The sequence below is a fragment of the Aedes albopictus genome, chromosome 1 (assembly GCF_035046485.1).
Source record: "Aedes albopictus strain Foshan chromosome 1, AalbF5, whole genome shotgun sequence".
In the NCBI taxonomy this organism is placed as follows: domain Eukaryota; kingdom Metazoa; phylum Arthropoda; class Insecta; order Diptera; family Culicidae; genus Aedes; species Aedes albopictus.
This window is the reverse complement of record NC_085136.1, coordinates 196,563,694-196,591,422: the sequence shown is the minus strand read 5'-3', so window position 1 is coordinate 196,591,422 and position 27,729 is coordinate 196,563,694. Positions and strand designations below refer to the sequence as shown.

The 27,729-nt window shown below is 39.5% G+C and overlaps 2 protein-coding genes across 3 annotated transcripts in view; both read left to right on the top strand.

Moving 5' to 3' along the window:
* Positions 1–27,440, top strand: part of LOC134285416 (dual specificity testis-specific protein kinase 1-like) — a 171,195-nt gene extending 143,755 nt beyond the window's left edge. The window contains exon 3 of the mRNA XM_062846084.1: positions 27,286–27,440. Coding sequence (XP_062702068.1) covers positions 27,286–27,378 — 93 coding nt within the window. The 3' untranslated portion in view covers positions 27,379–27,440. The remainder of the gene's footprint in view (positions 1–27,285) is intronic.
* Positions 1–27,729, top strand: part of LOC134285420 (uncharacterized) — a 446,116-nt gene that overhangs the window by 376,221 nt on the left and 42,166 nt on the right. The gene's annotated exons all lie outside the window — the stretch shown is intronic.

The following is a 27,729-nucleotide window of genomic DNA, read 5'->3' as shown; positions in this document are numbered from 1 at the left end:
GCTCGATTGGAAGTGTGGACTGTATAACTTGGGTTTGCACTGGTACAAGAAAAAGACGGTATTTCACTACTTAACTACACTAGAATACTATATTTCGTTATTCGGTTCGGATCGTGTAAAAGGTCGGGGGCGAATCAAAGCGTCTTTTCTCGGCGGTGGTTTTAACTTGACTCCTGTGGTGGCGGTGTCGAGCGTACTCAACACACTGAATGAGATGGAAGGAGATGGATGCATAACGGTGACGGCTTTGGAGATGGAGGAAAATTCCTTGCATACAAGATGCTGATTGGTTCGGGCGTTGACGATGATGGTTGCTGCTGGCATATAGATCACGAGGACGGTTGATGGTTTAGGGCATGATAAATCATGTCATCGTTCGGCGGGAAGAGATGGTTGAATGGGCATTTGAACGGCGTGGAGTGTGGTAGGAAAAATAGGAGCAAAATATTCGCGTGTTGCACTTCGCGTTGGCGCGAACAAAGTCTTTTTGATCCCCAAAAGAACTCCCCCATAATGGTCATCTCTATCCTGGCGTATAATGTTGAAATCGTGGAAGTTTAGTTCATCTTCAGAAGAAAGCCATGTTTCACAAAGGGCAAAAATATCACAATCAGAGTTGTGAATCAAAAACTTAAACAGGTCTAACTTAGGTTTTAGACTATGACAGTTCCACTGTAGCACAGTGATCATATCTTGTACCTCACTTGATGAATTATCCATCGAAAGATATGATCGCAGCAAGGAGGGGCCATGATTGTGTCAGATTCCGAAAATATTCTTCTACTGTAGGTATAAACATATCAATAATGCCTCTTAATGTTTCTGGAAGGCTGAGGGCATTATATAAGCGATCCACGAGAACCCTAAAAGTAAACAGTCCTCGCTTGGGTCTAGGAGGCTTGCTTGAACTGCGAGGAACTTTGGTAGCTTTTTTCTTGCTACCTTGTCGATTATTTCTCTTTGAAGTGTATTTAACAGGCGGAGACGGGGGTGACAGGTTCTTGCTACAACATGGAGCTGAAGCTAGAGGAACCTGATTCTTCGGAGTTTTTAAGTTTACCCCGTCTCCTTTATCATTAGGCAAACTTTTGAGGGAAGACTTTAAAAAGACCTTTCGGCGCAATCCCGGGGAAGATGATGACTTCCTTTTTCCAGGTGCGTGTACCTCCGAAAGAGATCCACCCTCATCAGTTTCGCCATCGTCCTGATCATCGGAAGACAACTCCTGATAGGGATTTTCAACTGGGACAGCTGATTCAGACACGGAATCTGGTGTTTTAAAAGATTTCACCATCTCCGCATATGTCTGTTTGGAGCGCTTTATGATAGAGCGACTCTCATTTCGAATGCGTCTTTTGTAAGCCGGGCAAACTTGCAAGTCGTGTGGATCTCCGCCACAGTAGCTACATTTTTCCGCTTCCTGTGTGCAAGAGTCCTCCAAGTTAGCTTGGTTGCATTTGCCACAACGGGGCTTGTTGTCGCAAAAGCTATCACTGTGACCAAACTGCTTGCATTTGGTACAATTAAAAACCTTCGGCCTAAAAAGATGCACTGGGTAAAAACCACCATCAATTACAACAAATTCCGGGAGGACGGAACCTGGAAAAGTCACTCGAAAAAACGCTGAAGGCGAGTACACCTTTTTATTTCCTTCCATGGAAACCTTAGATAAGCGTTTACAGTCTAGGATAGCCACATCAGGAATTGACCTATTTTTGAATCGACCAAAGCCGGTCTTGATGTCCTCACATGTCAGCATTTCGTCGAGGATCTTCCCCTCCACCTCCACTTCTCGTGCTGGCACATAGACCGCGTATTCAACAGTAAACGCTTCGTGTTGAGCAATTTCATTTGCTGCTTTGTAGCTAGGTGCGGTAACACGCAGCTTGGATGCTTTCACTTGGTGAATAACGGTCCCAGGATACTTACGCGTCAGCTCTCGAGAAATCGAAAGCATATTCAAAGGTTTGCATTTGCGCCGGAAATAGACAACCCAAGGTCCAGGCGAAGATGGCTGATAAAACCGCGTACGAGCAATGATATCATTGGGAGGCGTTTCGCCTCCAATCGAATCGTCCATGTGGAAACAAATTTATGGAAAATAACTCAAAAGTGCAAAAGAGGAAGAGAAAAACCTTAAAGTATTTACAGTGCACTTTCTTCCTTAGGACGACAACTGTTTGGTTTGTAAACCAAACAATGTTAATAATATATAAAAAAAAAATAAAGCAAAAAAAAAAAAAACTTGTACTAATAATATACGAATTCAATTCTTATGTTTATTTTAGCGCACCCTGTAGGATGCAAAAAAAAACGGTATTGAAAAAAACGAAAAATAGCTAATAAAAAAAAACAAAAAAAATGTTCTGTTATTTACAGTTTGTACACCCCTACCCGTATACAGTAGTTTGGGAACCACTGTTATGGATATCAAAAAAAAGCACGTGGTCGAATGTTGACTGGGGATACAATAGACAAAAGCGATTAAAAGAAATTGGGCGGACAAAAGAGTGTATCGAAAGAGTGAAACTTATCTGACCGGAGCAGGTAGATATTTATCACAGGCAGGCAGATGGTAAAGCTGTCCGTCGCGTCTGCCTTCGCACCCGTCGCCGCCGTCCTCTTTGTTGACGGAGGGGCTGATGATGGCGATAATGATGACTTTTGGATGCGATTATTCGTTGACCTTGATGTACGATGATGCAAGCACCTCGCTTCCGCGTTGCGCTGGATACCACCTTGCGACACTACACTTCGCACAAGCAGGAGAACGCACGATATAAAAAACCTTCCGCAATTGCGGGGGAAAAAACTCTACTTCTACGAGGTCTATCGCGTGGTGAGATACGGAGCACACGTCCGACTCGTCCAAATGCACAACAGGGAATGAGTAATACTTCTAGGCATGTCTCTATCTCTACCCGCTATCATGTATTTCGTCTTGGTAGAGTAAATCGTCAAGCCTATCCTTATTGTCTCTCTCTTCAGAGGAGCAAAAGCTTCTTCCACTGCCCTACGATCGATGCCGATGAAATCAATAACGTCCTTCTTGTGGCGTTTCAGTCTTTTCTGGGATCGGGTTTTCTACTTCCAACGTTTCGATCCTTATTGCATCTTTTTCAGAGAAACTGTAACTTATTCGGTATGTTTTCAGTGTTGCGTAACGTGTTAAAAACCAATGAAAATGTCCAATAAAATCACAGATTTCCTGAAGAAGATCCAATAATGATCAAAACGTTGGAAATAGAAAACATAAAGTTGTTTTTGATCCCCGAAAAGACTGAAACGCCACAAAACTATCCACAAAGTAAATATTGTCCGCAAAGTCGATGAGCATGTGCGACCGTGTAATGATAGTGCCATTACTGCCATTCCTCTGCACCTACTAATCGTACCTTCGAGCAGGCTTGACAGAAACTCCCTCGCGAGAAAATGAGGAAGCGATTTTGGCGATTTTCTGAGGAGTGTAAATAAAACTCAGAAATCACAACGCAAATCTTCAACAGCACCGAGCGCGAGCTTGTCGCGCATCGAGGAGTTCGTCCAACACTCATAATTACTTGGCATGTTTCTCACGTCCACTCACACTAAAAAAGCACTCATGAGTTCCACTCCCATACAAAGAAAGACTCTCGAGGCAAAAATCGCACTCCAAAACCCGAAATAATCATCGGCTCATTTCTCGTTCCCCTCTTCCTCGTTCAGTTTTTATTGCTTCTCTGTTAGGGGTTCACTCGCTCCCTCGCGACGAGGCAGAAGCAGAACGCCGCTCTAGAGCATGTTGCAAAACTCTTTTGATTTCTAGGAGGATTATCGAACCTGCCTTTGAGTGCAATGTTGAAAAGCAAATTTGAAAAAGTATCACCCTGTTTCAATCCATGCAAGGTCCGAATACTTCATTTTGATCCATCCATATTTTCAAAAATAGTTGACCGATTTGTAAACTTTTTTTTTTAATTGTTCGTATTTCAAATCTCGAGATATTTAACGCTTCACTTTTCATAAACAACTGCATAGTTGACATAAAAAAATACTTTGTTTCAACTTTTTACACAAAAAAAAAACGACTTTTTCGTTCAACATAGTTTTTTTATCGTGAAAAAAGTTTTTTTTTCGTTGAAGTGAACCTCGAGATATGAAATACGAAAAATCAAAAAAAGATTTCAAATCGGTCAACTAGTTTTGAAGAGGAGTTTATCTGTGACAGACCGAGCTGATGGTCACATTCAGCATGTTGCGTCTGAAGAGGGCTGAAGAGTAGTAAGCCGAAACGCGTAACGCGAATTATGCTGCTTTTTCTTATGTCACCGAAAAGAGCCAACCCACATAAATTAGTAGTTTTGAAGACATCGTGATCACCGTAACGGCACTTTTTAAAAACACTATTTTGTTCGCGCTTTACCTTGTCCTCATGGAGGGTGTGGTCTTCAATGGGCTATAGATTTGGTTCTAGTGCTCCAATCTTTTTTTTTTGAAATTTGGAATGTGTATTGTCTAGCTAGTATACTTTCAGATTATGTCATAAAAAGTTCGATTTGCGGACATAGGTATGTAACCCCTTGAACATTTGATCCGTTCTCGATCGGCCCTTACGAAAACCAGCCTGGTATTCGCCAACGAAGGACTCCTCAAAAGGTCCCATTTTATTGAACAGGACACGCGACAGTATCTTATATTTATTTATTTATTTATTTATTTTTTATTTATTTATTTATTTATTTATTTATTTATTTTTTATTTTTTTTTTATTTATTTATTTATTTATTTATTTAAAAATTACATCATCTGACGACAAAGGTCTTCATGACTAAACTAACGCAACTAAACAACAAAACAAAATGTTACAAAACTAACAAGAACATTATACAAGACTACGTAGACGAGTTTTAAAAGTTTCACAGCTAACATTAAGATCAAAAAGATTATACACAGAATTAAAAATTTCACACATTGCACGTATAGGTTCCTTTTGTCCATATGTTGTCGGATGGAAAGGAAGCCTAAAAAGGGCCTGTTTCGCAGAGCTACCGAAGTTGCATTTATGTTGAATTTTGCCATGATATTTGGAGCATCAGTTTTCCCTAAGAGCAGCTTCGCAACGAATAAAGCGTGAATGTTTCTTCGTCTTCTGGCTAGCGATTCCATGCCCAGTAGCAAGCATCGGCTTTCATATGGAGGAAGGTGAACCGGGTCCGTCCAAGGAAGGTGTCGTAGCGCGTACCTGATGAACTTCTTCTGTATTGCTTCAATTCTTGTTGTCCAAACATCAGTGTATGGACTCCATACAACAGCTGCTGTTTCCAGAATTGATCGCACAAGAGAGCAGTAGAGCGCCCTAAGGCAGTAGGGATCACGAAACTCTCTTGATGACTTCATGATAAATCCCAGATTTTTATTAGCTTTTGCAATAATACTGTTGTAATGGTTGTGGAAGGTCAGCTTGTAGTCCAGAAGGACTCCAAGGTCCTTGACAACCAGTTCTCGCTTGAACAGTTCACCTTCAAGGGTGTATCCATGTAGTATTGGTGATTTCTTCCGGTTGAAACTGATAACAGAACATTTCGAAACGCTGATGTCAAGTCGATTCGCACAACACCATTCGGAGAATTTGTCAACTAGTTTCTGCAGGTTGCAACAGTCTTCAGTCGTACGTATAACAACATACATTTTGACATCATCGGCATACACGATTTTACACCCTTTCGGAAGCACTAAGCATATATCGTTGAAGAAGATCGAGAAAAGAAGCGGTCCGACGTTGCTTCCTTGTGGAACACCTGAAGAACTATTAAAGATCCACGACTCAGCGTTTCCTAGTTTTACTGAGAGTAAACGATTGGTAAGATATGATTCTAGCCAGCGAACGAGGTTATCGGAAGCTCCAATACGTTTAAGCTTAACTAGCAAAATGGTGTGATTAACTCGATCAAATGCAGCCTTAATGTCTGTATAAACTGTGTCGATTTGTGAGCCATTCTCTATGTGCTGCAAACAAACATTTAATTTAATTTAATTTAAAAGAATAATCCCTCTGTAATTGGCACACTTTAGTCTGTGCCCTTTCTTGTGGATTGGGCATATGAGGCCATCCAATCTACTGATAGGCAAATCTTCATCCTCTCAAATCTTCACGATAATCTGGAGGATTGATTGATATAGCGGCTTCCTTCCGTGTTTAAGAAGTTTGACCGGGATCTCGTCCTTCCCAGCAGCCTTGCTGTTTTTCAGCTCCTTAAGGGCTCTCAACCACATCCAGTGCTGATAATGCCGTCATCCATTAAGGTAATCCTGTTTCTGGGTCCTTCTTCGCTGCTACCTTTCAACAAATCTTTGAAATGCTCCTTCCATCTGGCTGACACCATTATTGTTTTGTCTGTCAGCATATTTATTTTCCGGTCATTGCACATGGCTGGCACTGGCGCAGTCTTGTGCCGCGCACTATTGACAGTTGCATAAAACCTCCCCATATCGTTTCAGTTGATGCTTTCCTGCACTTCAGCAATCACACTCTCTTCGTGCTGCTGTTTTTTACTGCGGTTTGCTGTTACTGTTGACATCTCCAGATCCGTTGGTCTCTCATATCCTCTCATCCAGCTTCTGATGATACTGTGCAGCAACCCCTGTCGGCTGACAATTGTAGGATATTGAAATGCATCATTCTGTTGTTTCTTGAACTCTTGACGCTGGATAATCGCGCCCGGAGTTTTGCGGCAACAAGATAATTATCCGAGTCAATCTTCGGGCCTCTGTACGACCTCATATCTACGAATTCCGAAAAATGTCGCCCATTGATCAGCAAGTGATCTATCTGGGAGCAAGTGTTCTTACGTGTGAAGTAGGTACATACTACCATTCCTCTAGCAGCAGCAAATGTCACATGGCGTAACGGAATGAAGGCTTTCCGTTCCATATACCGGTCGAAAGATACTTTTTCTACCGATCTGCGCACTTGCATCTCCGATGGCTATTTTGACATCTTGTTTTGGGTACTCTCCGTAGGCCTGGTTTTCATATAAGTATATAATTCATCCTTCAGTCATCGTTCTTATCGATAGTTGGCGCATAGATGCAGATTGATTGTAGTTGAACAATTTGTCTTGGTTTCACCACCAACTAAGCATACAGCTCTTAGCTGACGCATAAAGTCATCAACTGCCCCGTGGAAGCATAAGATAGGAATTTGTGAGGATCTGAGGTATGTTAGACGCTCCTTCCACTAACTGTTTTGCAGCCTAGCTAGTAATATGCCTATATAGCCGATACGGTAAGCGTACGGGTATCCATCATGACTATACTGAGCATGACGTGTTCGATTCTCGGTCGGTCCAGGAACTTTTAGTGAAGGAGTACTTTCATGCCTGTCAAACGATAAACGAATGCAAAATGGTCATTGCAGGGGAATTTCTCAGTATCCACTGCGGTATGTGTGATGCACACAAAACAATGCTGTGATACAGACTTAGTCTAGTTGGGACGTTAAAAAGAAGATGATAAGTATACGAAAACCACATCTTGTAAAAAGTGAGCAGCACCATAATATTCTTATATTTAAATCACTCCAGTTTGTCTTCAATCAAATGCATCTAACTAGTGCAAACTTGTTTGTAAACATGACATGCGATAGCTCTATTATGCCACCTCTTCACACAAGAAAACATTATTACATTACGAGTCGTCTCCCCTAACTTCATGCTGTTGCGTTAGATCGGCTCCCCATCCAAATACAGCAGTCGATGGTAGAACATTAATGTAAGTGGGTGGAACATGTACAGGGCTATATTTCCAGCAACTACTAAGTGCATCTACCAATCACTAAGAAGCTAAACAAGGCGGAAACCTTTCGGTGTGATTTTACTTTACCTGACGTTTGTTGTGGTCGCGTGTTATGACTACTACTGGTCGTTGTAATCGATCGTAAAACCACGAAAATAACGATAATGGTAGCGAAAAGGGCTTGTACAAGTATCTTTGCTAGATGAGTGGGGCTTCACACCGGCAACAGGTTTTGCCAGAGTGCACGATGTGTGTCACCTGTGTGTAGTCTATTTAGTTATTACTTCAGAGATGATTCATGGTTTAATGAAGGATGACCGAAAGGTCAGTTGGATAAATGGAAAAGAATTTCTGTTAAGAGCAAATTGCATATTAAGCTATTAAGCTTCGTTTGTTTTTGAAAATACATGCAAAAAAGATTTGAAACATTCAATGTTCACTTGTTGCTCAAATCGGAAAACATCAGTGCGATGAACCTATGGCTTCGCGCGCCCCGTACTACACGGTTTCCAATGTCAATCACTGCAACACATTACGCATATTATGCCTTCCTCCTCAATTCGACCGGTCACGATAGGCTACGAGGAGTTCACCCCCGAAGCATTCGACCCAACAAACGGCGTGCGTGTCGTGTGCCTTGAGTCAGTAGTGTACCTACCATTTTACTCACCTGTTGAGAGCTTACGCTACCAGTTGCAGTAGTGTATTACCCCTCGCCATCGCACCGCACCGTGTACCCAGCAACTACAACACACCAGTAGTCGGTGGTGCCTAGGCTATTGCCTCAGTCGCAGATTATTAGACCGAGGCAGAAAGAAAGCTAATTTGATTGAACTTATGCAATCTTCCAAACAACTAACGAAAAGCCCGTCAGCCACCCTCAGCTCGAAAACATATGGTGAATCGCGTTTAGTGTGCGTGGGGCAAAAAAAAAATGAGGCGCGTGAGTTTGGCGCCTTCACCGTAGACTTCGTGTTCCATCGCGTTTTTACGTATACTGATCGTACTTTTTTTGCTATCAAAACTATCAAACGTAAGGGAAGATGGGGTTTCATGATTGTTATTTTTCCTGTTATGCGTGATTGCTTTTTAGGTTTAACCCTTTGGATACGGATGGGTCACATAAGCCTAGCCGTGAAAACTGACCCTTCCCAAGCAACACACATGTTATAATAGAGTAACGACAGCGCAAGTTTTGGTTGTATAGAAGTTTATTTTACGTAATTCTAACATTGTGTTGAAATAACGTAAAATAAACTTCTATACAACCAAAACTTGCGCTGTCGTAACCTTTATATAACATGTGTGTTGCTTGGGTTACAAACGTGTTCTAGACCAGCGAGGTTGCATCCAGAAAGACGAAAATACCATCTCCAAAGGGTTAAAGAAGGAATATACGTATTAAGGTCTCACCTAGGTTAGCCTATAGTGGATAAGACTTTGCATAGAATTTGCAAGTACTTCAATTCAATAGCTGTGAAAGTGCTCACAGAACTCTAAGTTGGAGAGAGGCAGACCAAGTTACAGTTGTAACGTACTGCCACAAAGAAGAAGATCATGCATGGAAACAAAACATCAACATGAAAACCCTAACCTCTCCTTTTCCAAATAAAAACTCGTAAATAAAAAATGTATGAGCGAAAGGAGGCTCCCATGTGAAGGTAGGTTCGTTCCATTGGAAGAGCTTTCCAAACAATAAAATATCGTACCGGGCGTGAATGTATCCAATACATCTTGAGCACGAGAAGAAAAGTGAAGCACAATTGCCATCGCTACTACAACATAATCAATTATTGTCCGCTACGTGTTTAACAATTACAGATCCACTGAGTTCATTATTTAGGGGGAAAGATCAGCGGTAATGGATAATGAAAATGCAGGCAAAACAAAGCTTTGCTTTAAAGGGTTCGTCCAATTATTAAAAAAAATAATTCAAATTTGTTCAACCTCGTTGACTGATGAAACCTATCATCGTACTTGTTTGTCGGCTTTCTGAAAATATCGTTAATTATTCAAAAAATGAATGCTTGACACTGTAAAATGTGATCTATTTGTTGAAGCCTAGAACAGCTTTTTCATGACGTGCTTGGTGGTCTAGTGGCTACCGCATCTGATTTATTTGCAGATGGTCCTGGGTTCAATCCCTGGCTCATCCCTTTCGTCCTACTTTGTATTTTTATATGCATCTAATGTATAAACGTATGTTCATAGCCATTGCTAGAACGAGAAACGGATTAAAAAAATAATCCGTTTCTCTTCCTTCCAACCTTCTAAGCAAAGTGTATATCTATCATATAACGCCTACAAGTTATGCAACTGAGCGAACTGTGCCGCTTCACAGTAATCTTTCCGCAATCTACCACTTTACCCCTGGCAACACGTATCAATGCGAACCCTTAATAAACATTAGCCAATAACACTCCGACATCCGTATGAACATGTGCAGATGCAGTGAACTGTCTGTTGGCAACAAGCGATAGACGAGTGCATCGATGAACTGAATTCATCGCGGTCCGAGAATTTTGACACTAGAGCGGGGCCACTTCCAATCAGAAGTGCACGATTTCCAATCAGAATTGAACCATTCTGATTGGGAGTGGCCCCGTTCTAGTGTCAAAAGTCTCGGACCGCGATGAATTCAGTTCATCGGTGCATTCATCTATTGCAATCATCACTTCCCATAAATCCTTGCCTCACTCCAGCAACGACACGGATGAGATCAGGCAAGACACCGTTGTGCAGTACTCTACACGTACTGCCTGTACTGTGCTTCAATGAGACCGATGATATTTTCAGGGACACTTTTGCGCCTTAAGGCTTCCCACAAGTTTTCATGATTGAAATGTTCGAAAGCTTTTTCGAAATCAATGAACAACAGGTAGAGAGACTCTGAGAATTCATTGATTTGCTCCAGGATGATACGGATCATCCGGCACAGAATCCTGCTTGGTGCCGGCGGAGAGTTGCTTCAATCATCTCCTGTATCCGATTAAGAATCACTTTGCAGAGGACTTTGAGAACGATGCACAGCAATCTGATACCCCGACAATTATCGCATACGGTCCAGGTCACTCTTTTTGAATAACTTTACTAAGACGTCTAGCATCCAGTCAGCCAGAAATGTGGTGGTTTCCAACACTCAGGCAAATAAGGACTGTATCGTTAATTATGAGTACACCTTTGAGGCTCTGTATTAAAAAGACTATGCCTTATTTTGTTAACGGCTTTAGGACATTTGGTCGAATGACGTTTGGTCGAATGACATTTGGCCGAAAGTACATTTGGTCGAAAGGGCATTTGGTCGAATGGACATTTGGTCGAAACTCATTTTGTGGAAGAAGAATCATATGACATTTAGTCGAATGGACATTTCGTCGGATGGACATCTGGTCGAAAGGTACTAACTGATGAAAAGAGATTTGAGTGAAAAATAATATAGATTTCGGTATCATAATTGATATGTTACATACTGAACTTATTTGGTTGAAAGTACGTTTGGTCGTATAGCAATTTAATCGTATTTAATAATATTAAACATTAAATAGCAAATATTTTAGTGCAGTGTAGTTTTCGTTGGCATTGTTGAAGTACTTGATTTTCCATCGAAGATTTCTCCTTATTTTTAATATTGGCTCTTCCTTCAAGTTTCATCATTTCATTGCGTTTTTGTGTAGAACATACTGGCTTTTCTATCAAAGGTTTCTCCTTCTTTTCAACATGTCCTGTTCTTTCAAGTTTGTTATTTGTGCTGAGAGTGGACATTATGGTTGTTATTATTTTATCAATGATTTTTCCTTCTTTTGAACATAGGCTGTTCTTCCAAGTTTCGTATTTCTACTGTGTTTGAATGTTATAGCTGCTGTCTTTTTATCGTGTATTTTTCCTTCTTTGAAACATAGGCTTTTATTTCACGTTTAATCATTTCATTGCGTTTTTCTGTACCAACTTCTGAATGTTTTAGAAGAAATTTCTCCTTTTGAACACAAGCTGCTCTTCCGCTTGGTATTTGGATCTTATAACTGCAGACTTTTTCATCAGAGATTTTTCCTTCTTTCAAACGTAGGCTGTTCTTTAACGCAGTGCTGCATTTGAACTGAAAGCGAACCAAGATGCTGAATATTATTTTCCACTCAAATCTCTTTTCATCAGTTAGCGCCTTTCGACCAGATTTCGACGAATTGTTCATTCGACTAAATAACATGCTTCTTCTTTCACAAAATGGGTTTCGACCAAATGTCCATTCGACCAAATGTCCGTTCGACCAATTGTACTTTCGACCAAATGTCATTCGATCAAACGTCATTCGACCAAATGTCTTTCGACCAAATGTCATAGATCCTTGTTAACTGCTTTGTGTCTATGTGTTGTTAACGTTGTAAACAAACGATAACCTTCATTAAAAGTTAAAGTTTTTTCCTCAAGCTCAAGTGGAACAATGCGAGGGTTTACGGAGGAGAAGCGAAAATCGATTGTGACCAGGCACTGCAAGGAAAAACGATCAGGGGCCTACATCGTCGAAACCAAAACATGACGCTGAAAGCGAGCGCCCATCAGCATCGGACGGACGCCAACGACGGGAACATTCAAAACAACATGCATGCGCTTCGCTTCATCCGCCCTTCTTGTCACTTTCTTCGACGCAACGACGAGTGGCGGCTCATTTTCACACCGATTGGGATTCAATTGAAATTTTCAAATTGTCTAAAATGTATGTTTGCTTAATATTTTTATGGGTAATAAACTATTTCAGTAAAATATGCATAGCATACATTAACATTAGGGGCTGTCCATTAATTACGTAAGGGTTTATGGAGGAAGGGGGGGTTTGAGAAATCTTACGCGCCATGCAAAAATTTTTGGGTTCTCATACAAAAAATCTTACAAGGGGGGAGGGGGTGTCGAAAAATCGCTAAAATTCCCTTACGTAATTAATGGACAGCCCCTTACACAGATTTGACGGTTGTTACACTCATTAATTGAGTCATAACAGAGAAATTCATTTGAAGTCGAACGAGCGTGCGTGAGCTTGTGAGTGCGAAACAAAGTGGCATCTGCGACGACGCAGCAGCGTCGGTTCATAGGTGACGATGACAGTCGGGCTGAGCGACGACGACGGCGCCTTGTTTCCATTGACGATTGAAAACATTGTTTATAAACTTCGCCTGAAAATTTCAATTGAAATTGAAAATGTAGGGCCCTGAAAATGATAATCGCTAAGAAAATTAGCAAAAATTGAATGTGTTAGGGTTTTTGTTGTCCAAAATGCTATCAAACGATTCGGTATGCATAACACACTGAAAGACTTACCCGGACGCGGCAAAAAACAGGTGCGTCCTAGTCAAATTTGGACAGCAAAACTTGCAAAATCGTTGAAGGAAAATAGGAGGCATCCATTAGAGATTAAGCAAAAAAGTGTGAAACGACTGTTGGTATGGTTCAACGCGCCAAGGAGCGTAATTCCCCGAAGACCTACCCAAAACAGAAATGTCCAAAACGCAGTCAAATTCTGGCGGATTATGTGAAAACTCAGGCTTGGAAGCTGTACGACGATGTTTTGAGCAAAAATTGCATGTGCATATTCACGGATGATGAAACGTATGTCAAATTGGACTACAAGGTATTTCCAGGGGCACAGATTTTCACTGTTAAGCATGGCACGGATGTTAAGAATTAGGAGAAATCGATTTTTTGCGAAAAAATGGGAAAATGTGTTGGTTATGCAAGCAATTTGTCAATGTGGTATGAAATCGTCACCTTTCTTCACCGTCCCAGGTCCTCTCTCTCTTCTTGGCGTAACGTCCTCACTGGGACACAGCCTGCTTCTCAGCTTAGTGTTCTATGAGCACTTCCACAGTTATTAACTGAGAGCTTCCTCTGCCAATGACCATTTTGCATGTGTATATCGTGTGGCAGGCACGAAGATACTCTATGCCCAAGGAAGTCAAGGAAATTTCCTTTACGAAAAGATCCTGGACCGACCGGGAATCGAACCCGTCACCCCCAGCATGGTCATGCTGAATACCCGTGCGTTTACCGCCTCGGCTATATGGGCCCCAGGTATGAACGTCGAAATATACCGGAAGGAATGTCTCCAGAAACATACAGGGGTTACTCAAAATAACTGGGACAGGTAAAATTTTCACTTTTCAAAAAATGTTCAACTCGCTGTAAATTTTCGAAAAGTGCATCAAATATTTTCAATTTTTTACTGTAAGTTCATCAACTAGTTGTGTATCAGTAGTCCAATTTTGGAGAAGATCGGACCATTGTCCACGGGGTTATAAAGATTCTAGAAAAAGGTAAAATTATCCGATACCCAACTTTGAGCTGTTATATCTCCGGATTCAATGAACCGAATGCAATGAAATTTTGACCATTCATGACTTGTATAATGAGCTATGAAAAACCTTTGACTTAACTTAAAATTCTTAACACGGAAGAAAATTATAACGATTAGATTATTTTTCTAATAAAACATCAAATTATCCAAAACTTCAACATCGTTTCAAAATTCAAGATGCAAATTATAGTTCAATTAATTTCCCTCTAAATGACTTATATATAAATGTGTTTTGAAGGAAAGTTACAACATAGCCGCTAATAAATTGAGAAAATAATGGGATGCATATTAGAAATTCATGAATTTACTAAAAAATCGTGAAATGAATGAAATCGTTATAACTTTTTCTCTTGTTAAAAATTTAAAGTTAAGTTAAACGTTTTTGAGAGTTCATCATATAAGTCATGAATGGTCAAAATTTCATTGCAATCAGTTCATTGAATCCGGAGATATAAAAGCTCAAAGTTGGCTATCGAATAATTATACCCTTTTCTAGAATCTTTATAACTTCGTGAAGAATAGCCCGATCCTTTCCAAATTTTAACCACTGATACACAACTAGTTGATGAACTTACAGTAAAAATTTGAGAATATTTGATGCCCTTTTCAAAAAGTTACAGCGAGTTGAACATTTTTTGAAAAGTGAAAATTTTACCTGTCCCAGTTATTTTGAGTATCCCCTGTATTCTGCCACTCATCTGAAAGCACAAAGGTCCTACATTACTTTGGCCGGATTTGGCATCCGGCCACTATGCGCGTGACACCTTTGACAGGTATGAAGTAAACAATGTTCAATTTGTGGAAAAGGCAATGAATCCTCTAAATTGCCCGTAAATAAGGCCCATTGAGAAATAGTTAACTTTGATGAAAGGGAAACTACGGAAAAAGGATAGAGGAGCAGAGGACGTCACAAAATTCAAGAAAAACTGGGTCAACGTATGCAAAACCATCGTCGGAACGGTTGTCCAAAACCTTATGAAGCACGCCAAGAAGAAAGTGCGAGAGGTGGAAAGATCCATGAAAAATTAAATATACAATCATGTCATGGGCTTTTCTGATGGTCAATGAACAATGTAATTGAATTTAATTTACAAAATAAATAAAACATTTTGAAATACAGCAATTTTAAGGTGTACTCATAATTAACGATACAGCCCTTAAACTTAAGATTATCATAAGGTCTAACTTATGAAATGGCCTTTAAACAATTCATGACGACTAGAACGATTTTCATAAGGTCGGTCTATGACGCAGAATCGACTCATAGTTTGGCTTTTTGACTCATAGCTTGGCAGTCCAGACGTGTCTTTCACGGGCATCGAAAGCGGCTTTCTCGTCTTCGTCGGCTAGGGAGTCCACCCACGTTCTTTTGTTCCGTCTACGCGAGTGTTTCATTTCGTTCTCGAGGTCGAGAGCCGAATAGCACTGACGGGTTACGGCTTTGGCTCCTCGTGTTTTCGTTCGCTCTATCGCGGCTTTGGCGTTTCTTCGCTCATCCATCTTCCTCCAGGTATCATCTGTGATCCACTGCTTCCTTCGGGTACGTAGCTCACCCAAATTATTCTCGCCAGTGGCGATGAAGACGTTTTTGATGGCGCTCAATTGATCTTCTACGCTTCCACCTTCCGGAATGCCCGCAGCACGGTTCTCTAGCTCCTCGATGAAGGATCGCAGCGTCTTCCAGTCAAAGTGTGTTGAACACTAAAAAATTAACGCTAGACATGTGCCATTTGTGTACATACATTTTAGAGAGTAAGGTCTCTTCGGAAGAAATGTCAAAAATGACAGAATGAACAAGAAAGTTTTCTTCTAAAACACTTCTACGAAAAGAATTAACTGATCTAGATTAGTTTCAACTCATCTTGATCAAATATTGCGTAACCAGATTTTAGTGAAAACTCTTACAAAACATTTCTCTGAAAGCATCAAACCTATGAATATCCAATGCACTAGAGGTTTTGTCTGTCCAAAACAGCGTTCTGCCCTAGTGTGCATCACTGGCACTTAAACATTAAGTGGACATCTGAATGTTTGTGCTACTGCAGCGAATTCCCTGATGAGTAGAATGCCGAGGTCTGGCGTTCTTCCTGCATCCTCGCGACGTGACCAGCCCAATTCAGACTGCTACTTATTTAGCCTTATTTTTACACACTTGGTATAGCTTGTGATTCATGCGACGCCGCCAGATGCCATTCTATTGTGTTCCGTCGAGTATTGTTCGCATTTCGTTACTTCCATCATTTTTGTTATCATAGCTTACTTCTAATAAAAAAAAACAAAACAAACAACGCTTAAATCTTTAGTTTTGAGTAGGGTAAAATTGGGAGCACCCCGCTAAACATATGGAACTATTTCACTATGCTCAAATGTTTCTAAAAATTAAGGAATAACAATAAAAATGATAATTCCATTTTCTTTTTGAACAATTAAGTGTCTCTTACTAACCTGCACTCAAAAGGGCGATCAAATATTGAAATACGCGACAAACACTCCTCCACCTCTCAAAACGTATTGTGTTGTTTTCACGATATCTAGTCAATAGACTAACATGCTAAGAACAGCTTCGTGGCTAGGCAAATCAAGCTTGAGGCGGGTGGTTATTTACGAGCTAGTTTGAGGTGCATACTCAAAGTAAATATTTGACTGCTGCACAGTCCGCCTTTTTTCCGCATACTGAAAACGGGTGCGAGCAAACTGTAGTTATGGGTCAGTTTTACGAGCTGTGAAATGTCATAAATTGCGCTCGAATATGGCTTTCTGGCGAATGACGAGTTTGTTTCTGCTGAGGAATGTGACTTATTCACGATCTTGGTGCTGAGATCGTTTCGGAGCAATGTACCCGTTTTATAGAATCTAATACACGTAATCGTGACCAATAAACACAAGGATAATCTAGAGTTGCTGAATTGGAACAGATCGATTTGAAGATGCTCCATTGCACCAAATCGGCACGCATCGAATCAACACAGTAATTCAAGCTCATACTCACTCACTTCTGGTGCAACGCAACGGAAAAACTTGTTTTTCGCAAGCGCAAGCGGGCGACTTCCTTGGAGGACCGGTTTTCTTCTCTTTATCCGGCGTGTTCGTAGGAATAAGAGTGCAGTCTTATGCTTGCCATTATTGGTGGTTGGTCATCTTGTGGCTTGCTTTTCCCTATTTATGAAACGTATGCCGGTATTCGCAGTTGTAATCGGAATGGGTTCACATAACGACAGCGCGAGCTTATGTAACATATTACATGGCGGAATGATTGATGTGATGAATCTAGATCTTATTCCGGGAAACGTTGATCAGCTGATATGTGGCAAAGTAGGAAAAGATGTTGGTGGAGAACTGGAGAGATTACAAATGGAATTTCTAAATACAATTCTATTCTCATTTTAACCTTCCGGTAGTCACGTGGTCGATCACCATTGTCAATAGCACGCTGATGCTGTGTACAAAAAGCTCGTTTTTTTTAAAGTGTTGTATAAAACACATCAGTGCGACTACTTAAGATTAATAGTGAAATTTTTTTGAAAAAAAAAAAACGCCTGTTGGATTCCCTCAAGTAACTCTTGGAGGATCCCTTGAAGAAACTTTTAAAAGAATTCCTGAATGTACTGAAGGAGGAATCTTTTAAGGAGCTTCTGCAGGAATCTCTTAAGAAGCCCGTGGAGGAATCGTCGATGATTGTAATTAGTTTTAAGGTATTCAATTAGACCAACATTAGGTCCGTTGGATTAATAAACAAATAAACGAGCAAATGAAGCTACTTGAAGAAATCCTGAATAAATTCCAGGAGGAACTCTCAAATGAACTTATGCAGAAACCTTTGACTTTGAAACCTTTGGAGCCCTATGTGGAGTCCCTGGAGAATCCAGAAGTAACATCTGGAAGAATGAGTGCAGAATCTTCTGGATGAATCCCTGATAGAAATCTTGCATTCTTCCATGAGTTCCTTCATCTGAAGCCTTGAAAAAATCCTGGAGAAATCACTATAGAAACTCATTGAGAAATCACTCAACCTAAGCAACGCACATGTTACAGAACTATCACGGAGGTGCAAATGTAGGTTATACAAAAGTCACTGTCGATTACTTCTAGCATTGTGTGTTATAAGTATGTCACTGTGACTTCTCTGTGCAACAAAAACATGCATTGCCGTGACTTTTTTATTTCCTCCCCGCTGTTGAGGAAGTTAAGCCACTGCGTGACTTTCGTAACTCTTCTGTGACATGGAAGAAACATGGGGATGACATAGGAAGAGACTCCTGGGAAAATTTCTGGTGGAACTCCCGGACAAATCCATAAAGGAACTCCTTGAAAAAATCCTGAAAAATAAATTCCTGCAAAAACCCTAGAGGAGTCACTGAAGGAAACACCAGGATAAATAACTGACATAACTTCTAGAGAAATCACAAAACGAACACAAAGAATCTCGCGTAGGAACCTTTGAAGATATTCCTGGATGAAAAAATGTCAAGAGGAATTACTGAAAAAAAAACCTGCAAGAAATCCTGGAGAGATCCTAGAAGAAATCTTCCTAAAGAAATTCGTTAAGAAATCTCTGAAAAAAAAAAATTTCTTGAGAAATCCGCGAAGGAATTCTTAAAGGAATCCTTCGCAAATTCCTGGGGAAATCCCCGAAGAATTTCCTGAAGACATTCCCGAAGAAATTCCTGGATGAATTTCTGATGGAATCCATTTAGTAATTCCTAAAGGAATACTTGACAGAATGTCTGATTTATTAACTGTATGTCACCTACCTCATTTTTTGGTTTGGGGTTCACAGCTTAGGATTGATAGTGACGTCGTTTTCGGTGCGAATTTATTTTAAGTTACTTCTCATACCATTTTTCCGTACTTTGATTCGTTCCGACAATCGAGTCTTCGGGCAGCAACTTAATTCATGTTCGACATAGAACTTCATCTTCCATATCAATACCATTTTATCTTCGCGACTTTGGCGTATTTATAGCAGATTGTTGGTCTCAGGAAACCAAATCAGATGAACGCAAAGTTGCAATTTTACTTCCGTGTTCGAGACCCGCAATATCTGCCGTTGTTTAGATAATTTATCAATTTTAAGTTGTATGGGCACCTCCAGGTACTGTTTTTTGCCGCCTTTTTGAAGACAACAATAAAGTTTCTATCATTAAATGAAACGATGACCTTGAAACCTCAATTTTGAATTCAATCATACGTATTATTTACCAAATATGCATCATTTTTATGCGTACTCTACACTAAAAACACCTTTCAATGCAATCACGATAGCTACCATGTTAAGTTCATCAAATACGTCTTGAATTATCAATCAATTTAAATCACCAGACAGCTGAAAATGAAATCAAGCTCCCGTCTTCTACGGTAGCGTGTTGCGCACATTAGTTTACGATCATTTCCCTATGCGGGTGAACAACTTCCTTCATTTCCACCCAGCATCATTTACCGACAAGCAAGCAAGAAATCAGTTTATCTCCCCTCTGACTGAACGACGATAGGCGATTTTCCACTTCCTTATCTGCACTCCTAATGTGGAAAATGATTATCACTACCGTGGGATGGCTGTGTGCTGGGCACATCATGTGTGCACACCATGATGGATTCGCGCGAAGATGTTTTCCCAACGCACATCAACTAAGGCAACTCCGTCCGCGCTCAGTTTTTTCGTGCTCGTGCCTATTTGTCAGCATTAGTATGATTGCAAGGCAAAGAAAAACATCTTGGAAGCAAACACCCTTCTTTGGCGCTGCTGGAATACATGCAATTTAGATCATTAGGTGCGCTTCACGACCGACTCCTAATAGGGTGGGATGTTCGGAAAATTTGTCTCTTAGAATCCCCTGCCAGTAATTTCCTCATAATCATTCGAAATGATTATACGTTTTATTCGAATTTATATAAACGGTTTTGATTGATCGCTTAAGGCGACCTCCAATACTTCTCCCTTGAAAACCGGTTGAACTTGTACGTTGTACTTGATTACTTACACCAGTGCACGTGACGGTGATAACATTGATTCGATTATGAAAGAGCGTTTGCTATATGTAAATTATAGTCACCGCTTATGGCACCTGATACTCTTTCAACGAGTAGGTACTAGCGACTGGTATCGCGTGCGGTCGCTAACGTGAAATTATGTTGCTCGCGTCGTCATCAGTTGTTGATATACCGGCCTTAAGGATTGTGATTTCACAACTGAAGGCGGTAGTGGTGGCAGCTGGTTGTAGCGCTGATAAAACAACTTGTAAATTACCAACTAGGCTTAAGTCTTGGTCTGATACTTTGGCTGAGCTGAAACGATTCTGTTAGAGCGGTGCGCTGTGGTAGGCCTACCAGTAGTGGGCGGCTACGGCAATGGATTGTGATTTCATGTATCAGACTTGCATTTGGTATATTGATAATTGTTTAGCAAGTACACAAAATTCGTAGACTCTAAAGTGTGGCTCTGGCCGAATTCTACGGTCTACACATATTTTTAAATATTTATATGGAAGAGAGTCTACAAGGGGAAAGGGTCTGCGATGACTAAATTAGTCTACGTAGTTTTGGCCTTACGTGTAGAGTTCTCACAATAGCTTGCTGGAGATCCTTGCATTGACACCTTTGGTAATTCCTCCAAATTCTTTGGTAAAATAATAATATCCTGTAACATTTTTTCTTGTACAATTATTTGCTCTAGTATCCTTGGGGAATTCATGAAAAAATTATTATTATCTTTATTATCGAGACTTTCAGCCGATGGCTGGTTTTCATGAATAAAGACTGATAATTAAAAATACCTATCTTGAATTTTTGCAGAAAGTTTCTTTGGGATTTTTTTTTGTTTTTCATTAAAAATACTCATTGGTCTGCTTGAATTTGTGTGATTTCACCCAAAATTCCTACGGGAATTTTTACAGACATTTCTTCAAAAAAATATTCAGAAATTTCTTCGGGAATTCCTCCCAGAAAAAAAAAACAAAAGAAGTAGAATGTTGAACCACTTGAGCACTTACCCGCAAGAACTCAGTTAATTCATACCAATTGGCTTCTTTAGCGGTGTTGAGATAATTTCATATTCAGAATCTGCATGCAAAACTGAGCCGAAATCCAAATTTTCATGAATTTTGGTGCCCGGGAACCTATTTAAAAATCAGTTTGAAGTTTGTATGGGAGCGATTTGTCGAATCACCCCTCGTCGCATTTTGTACTGGGCGGAGCTGTCAAGCAGTTGGCCAGCTGTCAAAAGGTGATTTCGAAAAATCTCTTCGAAAGCGATTTTAGGTACCAAAATGAAATTCTAAAAATCTGAAAAAAATCATGGTGGTTCAGAAAAAGGTGCTCTTTTGTATAAAATCAAAAAATCAATACATTTTTCTTAATTTAAAAACCCAATTGAGTTGATCTTTTGTGCAATGTTAAATACTATACGTATCTCTCCACGTACAAAAAAAAATGTCAGTTGACGTGCGTCCAGAAATGTCGTAACATTTTAGGAGGAAGGGGCGAGTCTCTGGGGGAGGGCCCATATAGCCGAGGTGGTAAACGCACGGGTATTCAGCATGACCATGCTGAGGGTGACGGGTTCGATTCCCGGTCGGTCCAGGATCTTTTCGTAAAGGAAATTTCCTTGACTTCCTTGGGCATAGAGTAGCCTGCCACACGATATACACATGCAAAATGGTCATTGGCAGAGGAAGCTCTCAGTTAATAACTGTGGAAGTGCTCATAGAACACTAAGCTGAGAAGCAGGCTTTGTCCCAGTGAGGATGTTACGCCAAGAAGAAGAAGAAGAAGAAGAAGAAGGGGGAGTCTCTGATTTTGCTACGAATTCAATATTTGGTATGGGAAAATAGGCTACGGATGCTTCCCTAAAACAAAAACTTCGTGGTATTCTTGAAGTAATTGAAGTGTTTTAGAGGGATGCTCATAAGGTAATGGTCAACAAAAATGCACCAAAGCTGATTTCTTATACAATTTAGTCATCATAAGAATACAATATCTCTTTAATTTCTTAAACAATTGATTTTATTTTTCTGCGTTGAACTACAAAACATTTTAATTTGAAAATGAACAATGGTTTGCCGTTGTAAGTAGGGTGCCTGTACCAGTTATCGCACTACCTAAGAAGAACTATTTCTACAAAAATAAGAAGAAGCCCGTCGAATGTCATCGATATGTCAAATGATTGATTAGTGTTCATACTTTACAGGAAAAATATAGAAACGGGTCCAAAACTAGTTTTAGTATTTATTATGGCGTGTGCCAATGATAGGAACCCTGTACCAGTTATGGACACATTTGTTAATTTGGGTTCCACTTCGCACTATTGACATGCATTCCTTATGGGATTAGCCATAACTGGCACACTATGGCGAAATAGGGTGCAAGGAAGCCGATAAATTAAGGAAAATGATTTATTTCTATCGTAATTTGAGCAAATTGTGAAGATTGAATGATTGCAATCATCTTTTGTGAACGTCATCTGTTGTTCACAAATGTTTTCTTGTTGATTTCCATCATTAAAGGGTAAAATCGACTATGGCGAATTTGAGGTACTATAGCCATAACTGGTACACTGAGCCTACTGTGAGTCTTTCTTTAGAAATTCCTGAAGTAAATGCTGGATACCGGTAGAATTTCTTGGTGGTAATTTTGAAAATAAAAAGATCTTGTAAAAATAGAATTCTACTGAAGAAAAATCTAGACATTTATAAGATAACCTTCGAGTCAGAAGAATTGAAATTAATGGAAATACAGTCAGGTTTTTTTTACGCGGGGGATACGTACCGCGTAAAAAAAAACTCAGTTCAAAATTCGAAAAACCGCGTAAAAAAAGTCTCACCATTTCTCGACGAATCATGCAAAAATGAGACGATGAAATTTTTTTTTTTGTATGGAGTTTTCATTTACGCGGCCGCGTAAATCAAAACCGCGTAAAAAAAGACCTGACTGTATTCCTGAAAAAAAGCTGGAAATATTCCAGAAGATACCATATCTTTGTATGTATTTTTAAACAATCGGTGGAAATATTCATGATGATATCCCTGGAGGTATTTATGACATATGTAAGTTGGTTTTTTCGGAGCAATCCTTGAAGGTGTATCTGAAGATGTTTATGAAAGTATTCCTGTAATAACGGCTGGAAGTATACTAGAAAAAAAAACCCTTGGCGTTTTCCTGATGAAGTTTTGGAAAAAAAAAATCCATCGAGGTATTTCTGAAGGAATCCCTGGAGATGTTTATAAGACAAGTTAGATTTTTTAGAAACTACTTTGAGTATTTCGGAATATTTGTTTTGAATTCAGGGTGTCCACATGGAAAAACCTGGAAAACCGGGAATCCTCAGGGAATTTTATTTTACAGGGAAAACCTGGAATACGCAGGAAATATCTTGAATACTCAGGGAAATACACGAGGTTATAAATTATTTGCTCTAAGCAATCGTCGAACCGGTTATGTGTAAGTTGGCCCTTCGAATCGAATGATGAATCTTTATAATCAGAACTGTACATAATTACACAGATAAAAATAATGAGATTTACACGTCACGTAAACTTCATTTTAATCCTGTAAACTTAGTGTTATTATGGTTTACATGATATATCATGTAAATTGTGTTATATGTCATGTAAACTCTCAGAGTCATGCTGAATTACATGACATATAATGGAAATTTACATATTTTATTACTTTTACATGATATGCCATGTAAACGTCTGTGATATCCCACGCTCCAATTATGTGCATCATATGTCACAGAAGTTCACATTCCTTTTTCGATCTGTGTAGTTTAACCATGTCTCGAACATATTCAAGAAAATACTACAGGTCTTTGAGATACAACAGAATTTTGCAAAAAAAAATAAATAAAAATAGGGCCGCATCAATAAAAAGTAGCGAACTTTATCTCTTGTAAATTAACTCTAACATAAAGTCTACATAGTTTACTTCACTGTTGCTAAGAATTGTCAAAACAAATATTTTCCCGTAATGCTAAAGGTTTTTCTGAAAGCCTGTGGTTCCGTAAAAAAGTTGAATATTCCTTCGGATGATTATTCTAAAAGCAAGTTAAATCAAGAAGGAGCTAGAAGAACGAGAGAAGGGTTCCTAGATCAACCAGATATTTCCAACAATCCGACAATTCTTAAAGATGCTGCAAATTCCATGTGAACGCGGATAAAGTTAAAATTCATTTATCCCAGAAATTCCTTCAGGGTTGCTGTTGGCAATTGCCAACGGGGGGAGGCGGTTTCCGAAATAATAATCCCGGAATGAAAGGACCGTTGCATGGGATATAATAGTATGGGGATTATTATTTTCCTGTTGAGTATAACAATTCATGTATGTTACAAATAGTTACAGTTTCGGCGATATAACTGATAAATTTGTAGTATTTCACAACCATAGGACTGGGGAGTGATTCAGTCGTTGGTTTTTTTACTTACGTTTAGTGTTGTTTGTGAGACTACTCCGATCTATGTCTTGTGTATGAACCAGTCTAAAGTTAGGTCACTTGGTCAAACTGTCTGTTCTCGAAGTACTGAGTCGGGAATCGAAGTTACAGCCGTACTTTTACTGCGTACTGTAATTTTTAATGTAGTTTTTAAGTATTTGCATGATTTTATAATAATATGTTAAATTACCACACTGGCATGTAAGTTTCATTTAGCATCCTAGGTTAAGTATACAGCAATATTTTAGAGAAACTAATACCTGGCAAATCACACATAAATTAACGAATGTTGATACTTCAATCATGATACTACCTTTAACAATTGGCACGAATTCAAAGGAAGAAATATATGATTTCAATTATATAAATTCTGATGATATGATTAATAAATAGCGTTAATGATTTTGGCACGATGCTACCACACAGTCAATTTTATGAACAATTATTGCTTCTGGTCACTGAAACGATACAGACTCACCGTTGATAGTGTAGGTAGTTGACATGCCATCCAGATGGGTTCCGTTTCCCTCCGTACCTAGCGTTGTATAAAGACAACAACTAATCGCTGGCGTAGGTTCGCCAACAGTTGCTTTCTTCCAGGATTTGTCACAATATTCATAACTGCCATTTTTGTTGGATTATTTTTGATTTCCTCCTGGAGAATCTTCCGGATTCCTATTAGCACCTATGATATAGTATTAGTTTATTTCATTTAGACCCTGTTGTCCGATGAAAACAAACATAATAAATACATACCTATTGTAATTTTTTACAAGATTCGAACAATTCTTTCCAGTATTTTTTCTTGCGAATCTGGAGGATTCCTGAATTCCAACCTTGTAGTTTTTTACGGGGATTTGGGGAATTTCTTTCTAAAATTACTTCTATATGTTTTCCCGGTATTTCTCCCAGAGTCCATCGTGGATTTTTTTCCCGGAGTTCCTGTTGCGTTTTGTCCAAATAAATGTTTGTGCGATTTGTTCCATTATTCATCCCGAGATCTGCACAAGAGTTTATCTCAGGATATGCTTCAGATGTTGTCACAGAATTTCTTTTAGTGTTTCTCTCAGGATTCCTTTGAAAGATCATCCTCGATTTGTTCCAGCGGAGTCGTCCCTAGAAGGTCTTTACGGAATCCTATCCGGATTTTTTTGTTCAACAGGAACTATACCTGGAATTACTGGATGTTATCCAAGAATTTCTTAAGGATTTTTTCACAAATTTTCTGCTGGAGATCCCCAGGCATTTTGAATTTTCTTGGGATTACTTTCAGAACACTTCCCGCAATTCTTTCTGGAAATCCCACTTGAAATTCCAAGAAAAGTATCAGAAAACTATGTCGAAGAAACCCACTGAAGAACTTTTGCAAGAATCTCACAAAAATCCTGAGAGAAATTTTAGGAAAGCTATCTTGGAAAACCAATAAGAGAAATTTCTGAAGAAACTTTCTATAAATTTGGAATGATCTCCGTGGAGAATTCAGTGAGCAACACATCGGAAAGTATCAGGAGGTACTTCTGCAGAGATTCCGTGAAAACCACCTGCAGAAATCCTGGGATAAACTCTGGTAGAAATCTTAGGAACAAGCATCAGAAATCCTGAAAAACCTGTTTTTATTTCTGTGTATTTCAAACTAAGCTAATTCTACACTTAATCTGAAAGAACTGATAATCTCAGAAAGAACTATTTATAAGAGCAAATATGTAACAAAACCTCTAGATGGAAACTTGGAAGAACTGGGTAAAGCCTGGAAAAATCTAGCAAACCAGGGAAAAACTTTAAATTCTCCGGCTGAACTCTGTAAGAAACTGCAAAAAATTGATGAAAAAAATAAGGTAGAAATCCAAGAAGGAATCCCCGAGTTTTGTTTGACACGCTTACAAGTTGTAAATGCAGATGTGAATTATTACTAGACAACTTTTTTTTTGTTTGACCAACTGCTTCCAACTTCCCCGTATAGCTGCCGGCTTAGAATAGCACTACGGACCCCCCTGTTCCGATGGTAAAAGTCCACCAAACAGGGGACCCCAATCCAATGTGTTAGGTGATCCGTGCTAAGGGTTGAATGGTTGAAGGGGTTTAAAAGATGCTCGATCTTTAACAAAGCCTGTAACGTGGGTAGATCCCCTCTTTAGGTTGCGTTGCGGTGAAAGATCTACCAAACCAAAACTTATCGAATAAAACTAAGTTAACCAACTTTACTTTGCAAATAGTTAAAAATCTCCCCATTTGAAGCTAAACTTATTGCAAATGAAATCAAATTGGGTTAGGGATCCATGTATGTACTAACTCTTCATGGACTGGTAAGTGCTGGTTTGCGAGGAACATCTTCGAATCCTTGTTATTGAACAAATGTTTCTTTATTGGAATGATATTACTGCTTATGTTTAAACCCGGGTTCTAAACTTCTTACTGGGGAGAATTTTGCAGTAAAACAAGGGCGATGTCAAGTTTCCGATGCATGGCCAATTTAATGGCAATGGAGTAATGTGACATGCACTACACTAAGGATACGGGTAATGTCAGAAAAGATCTGAAAACTGGTCGCAGTGACAAACCAAAAGTGTTCTGCAATTTGGTCATGTTAAATGAAATAAAAACAAAGAATGCATTTCAATTTAACTCTTCTAATAGAATAGCTGCGCATCATAGGTATAGACAACATACGCCATCAATTAATTTGCTATGACTCATGTAACTGCAATTATGAAACACTCTAACCATATTTTTTCTCTTTATATTTCAGGTATGTAAAGGACATCTGCCCGATAACGATATGGGAATGACATCCCAATCCCACCAATACGATGTCGTCACTGTCAATATAACATCGGCATAAGCTTACGTCACAAGTTGACAATCTATCTTTCAACACAGTCACAGTATAGTTGATGTGCTCTACAGTTAGGCAGCATCCATTTATTACGTAACGCTAAAATCATCTATTTTTGACGCCCCTCACCTCTCCGTCACACTTTTTTGCATGACAACACCAAATAGTTTGTATAGGTCATAACGCTCGGCCGCACTTCCCCCTCCTCCTAGAACGTTACGTAATTTGTGGACGGTGCTTTACAACACTTCCAAAAAAACCTCGCTTGTCATGGTCCCGGAAAATGTAGTACGGCCTTCCTACTGAGGTTTTTTTACATACAGCTTCATAGCGTAGGCCTCGTAAATTGATTTGTAT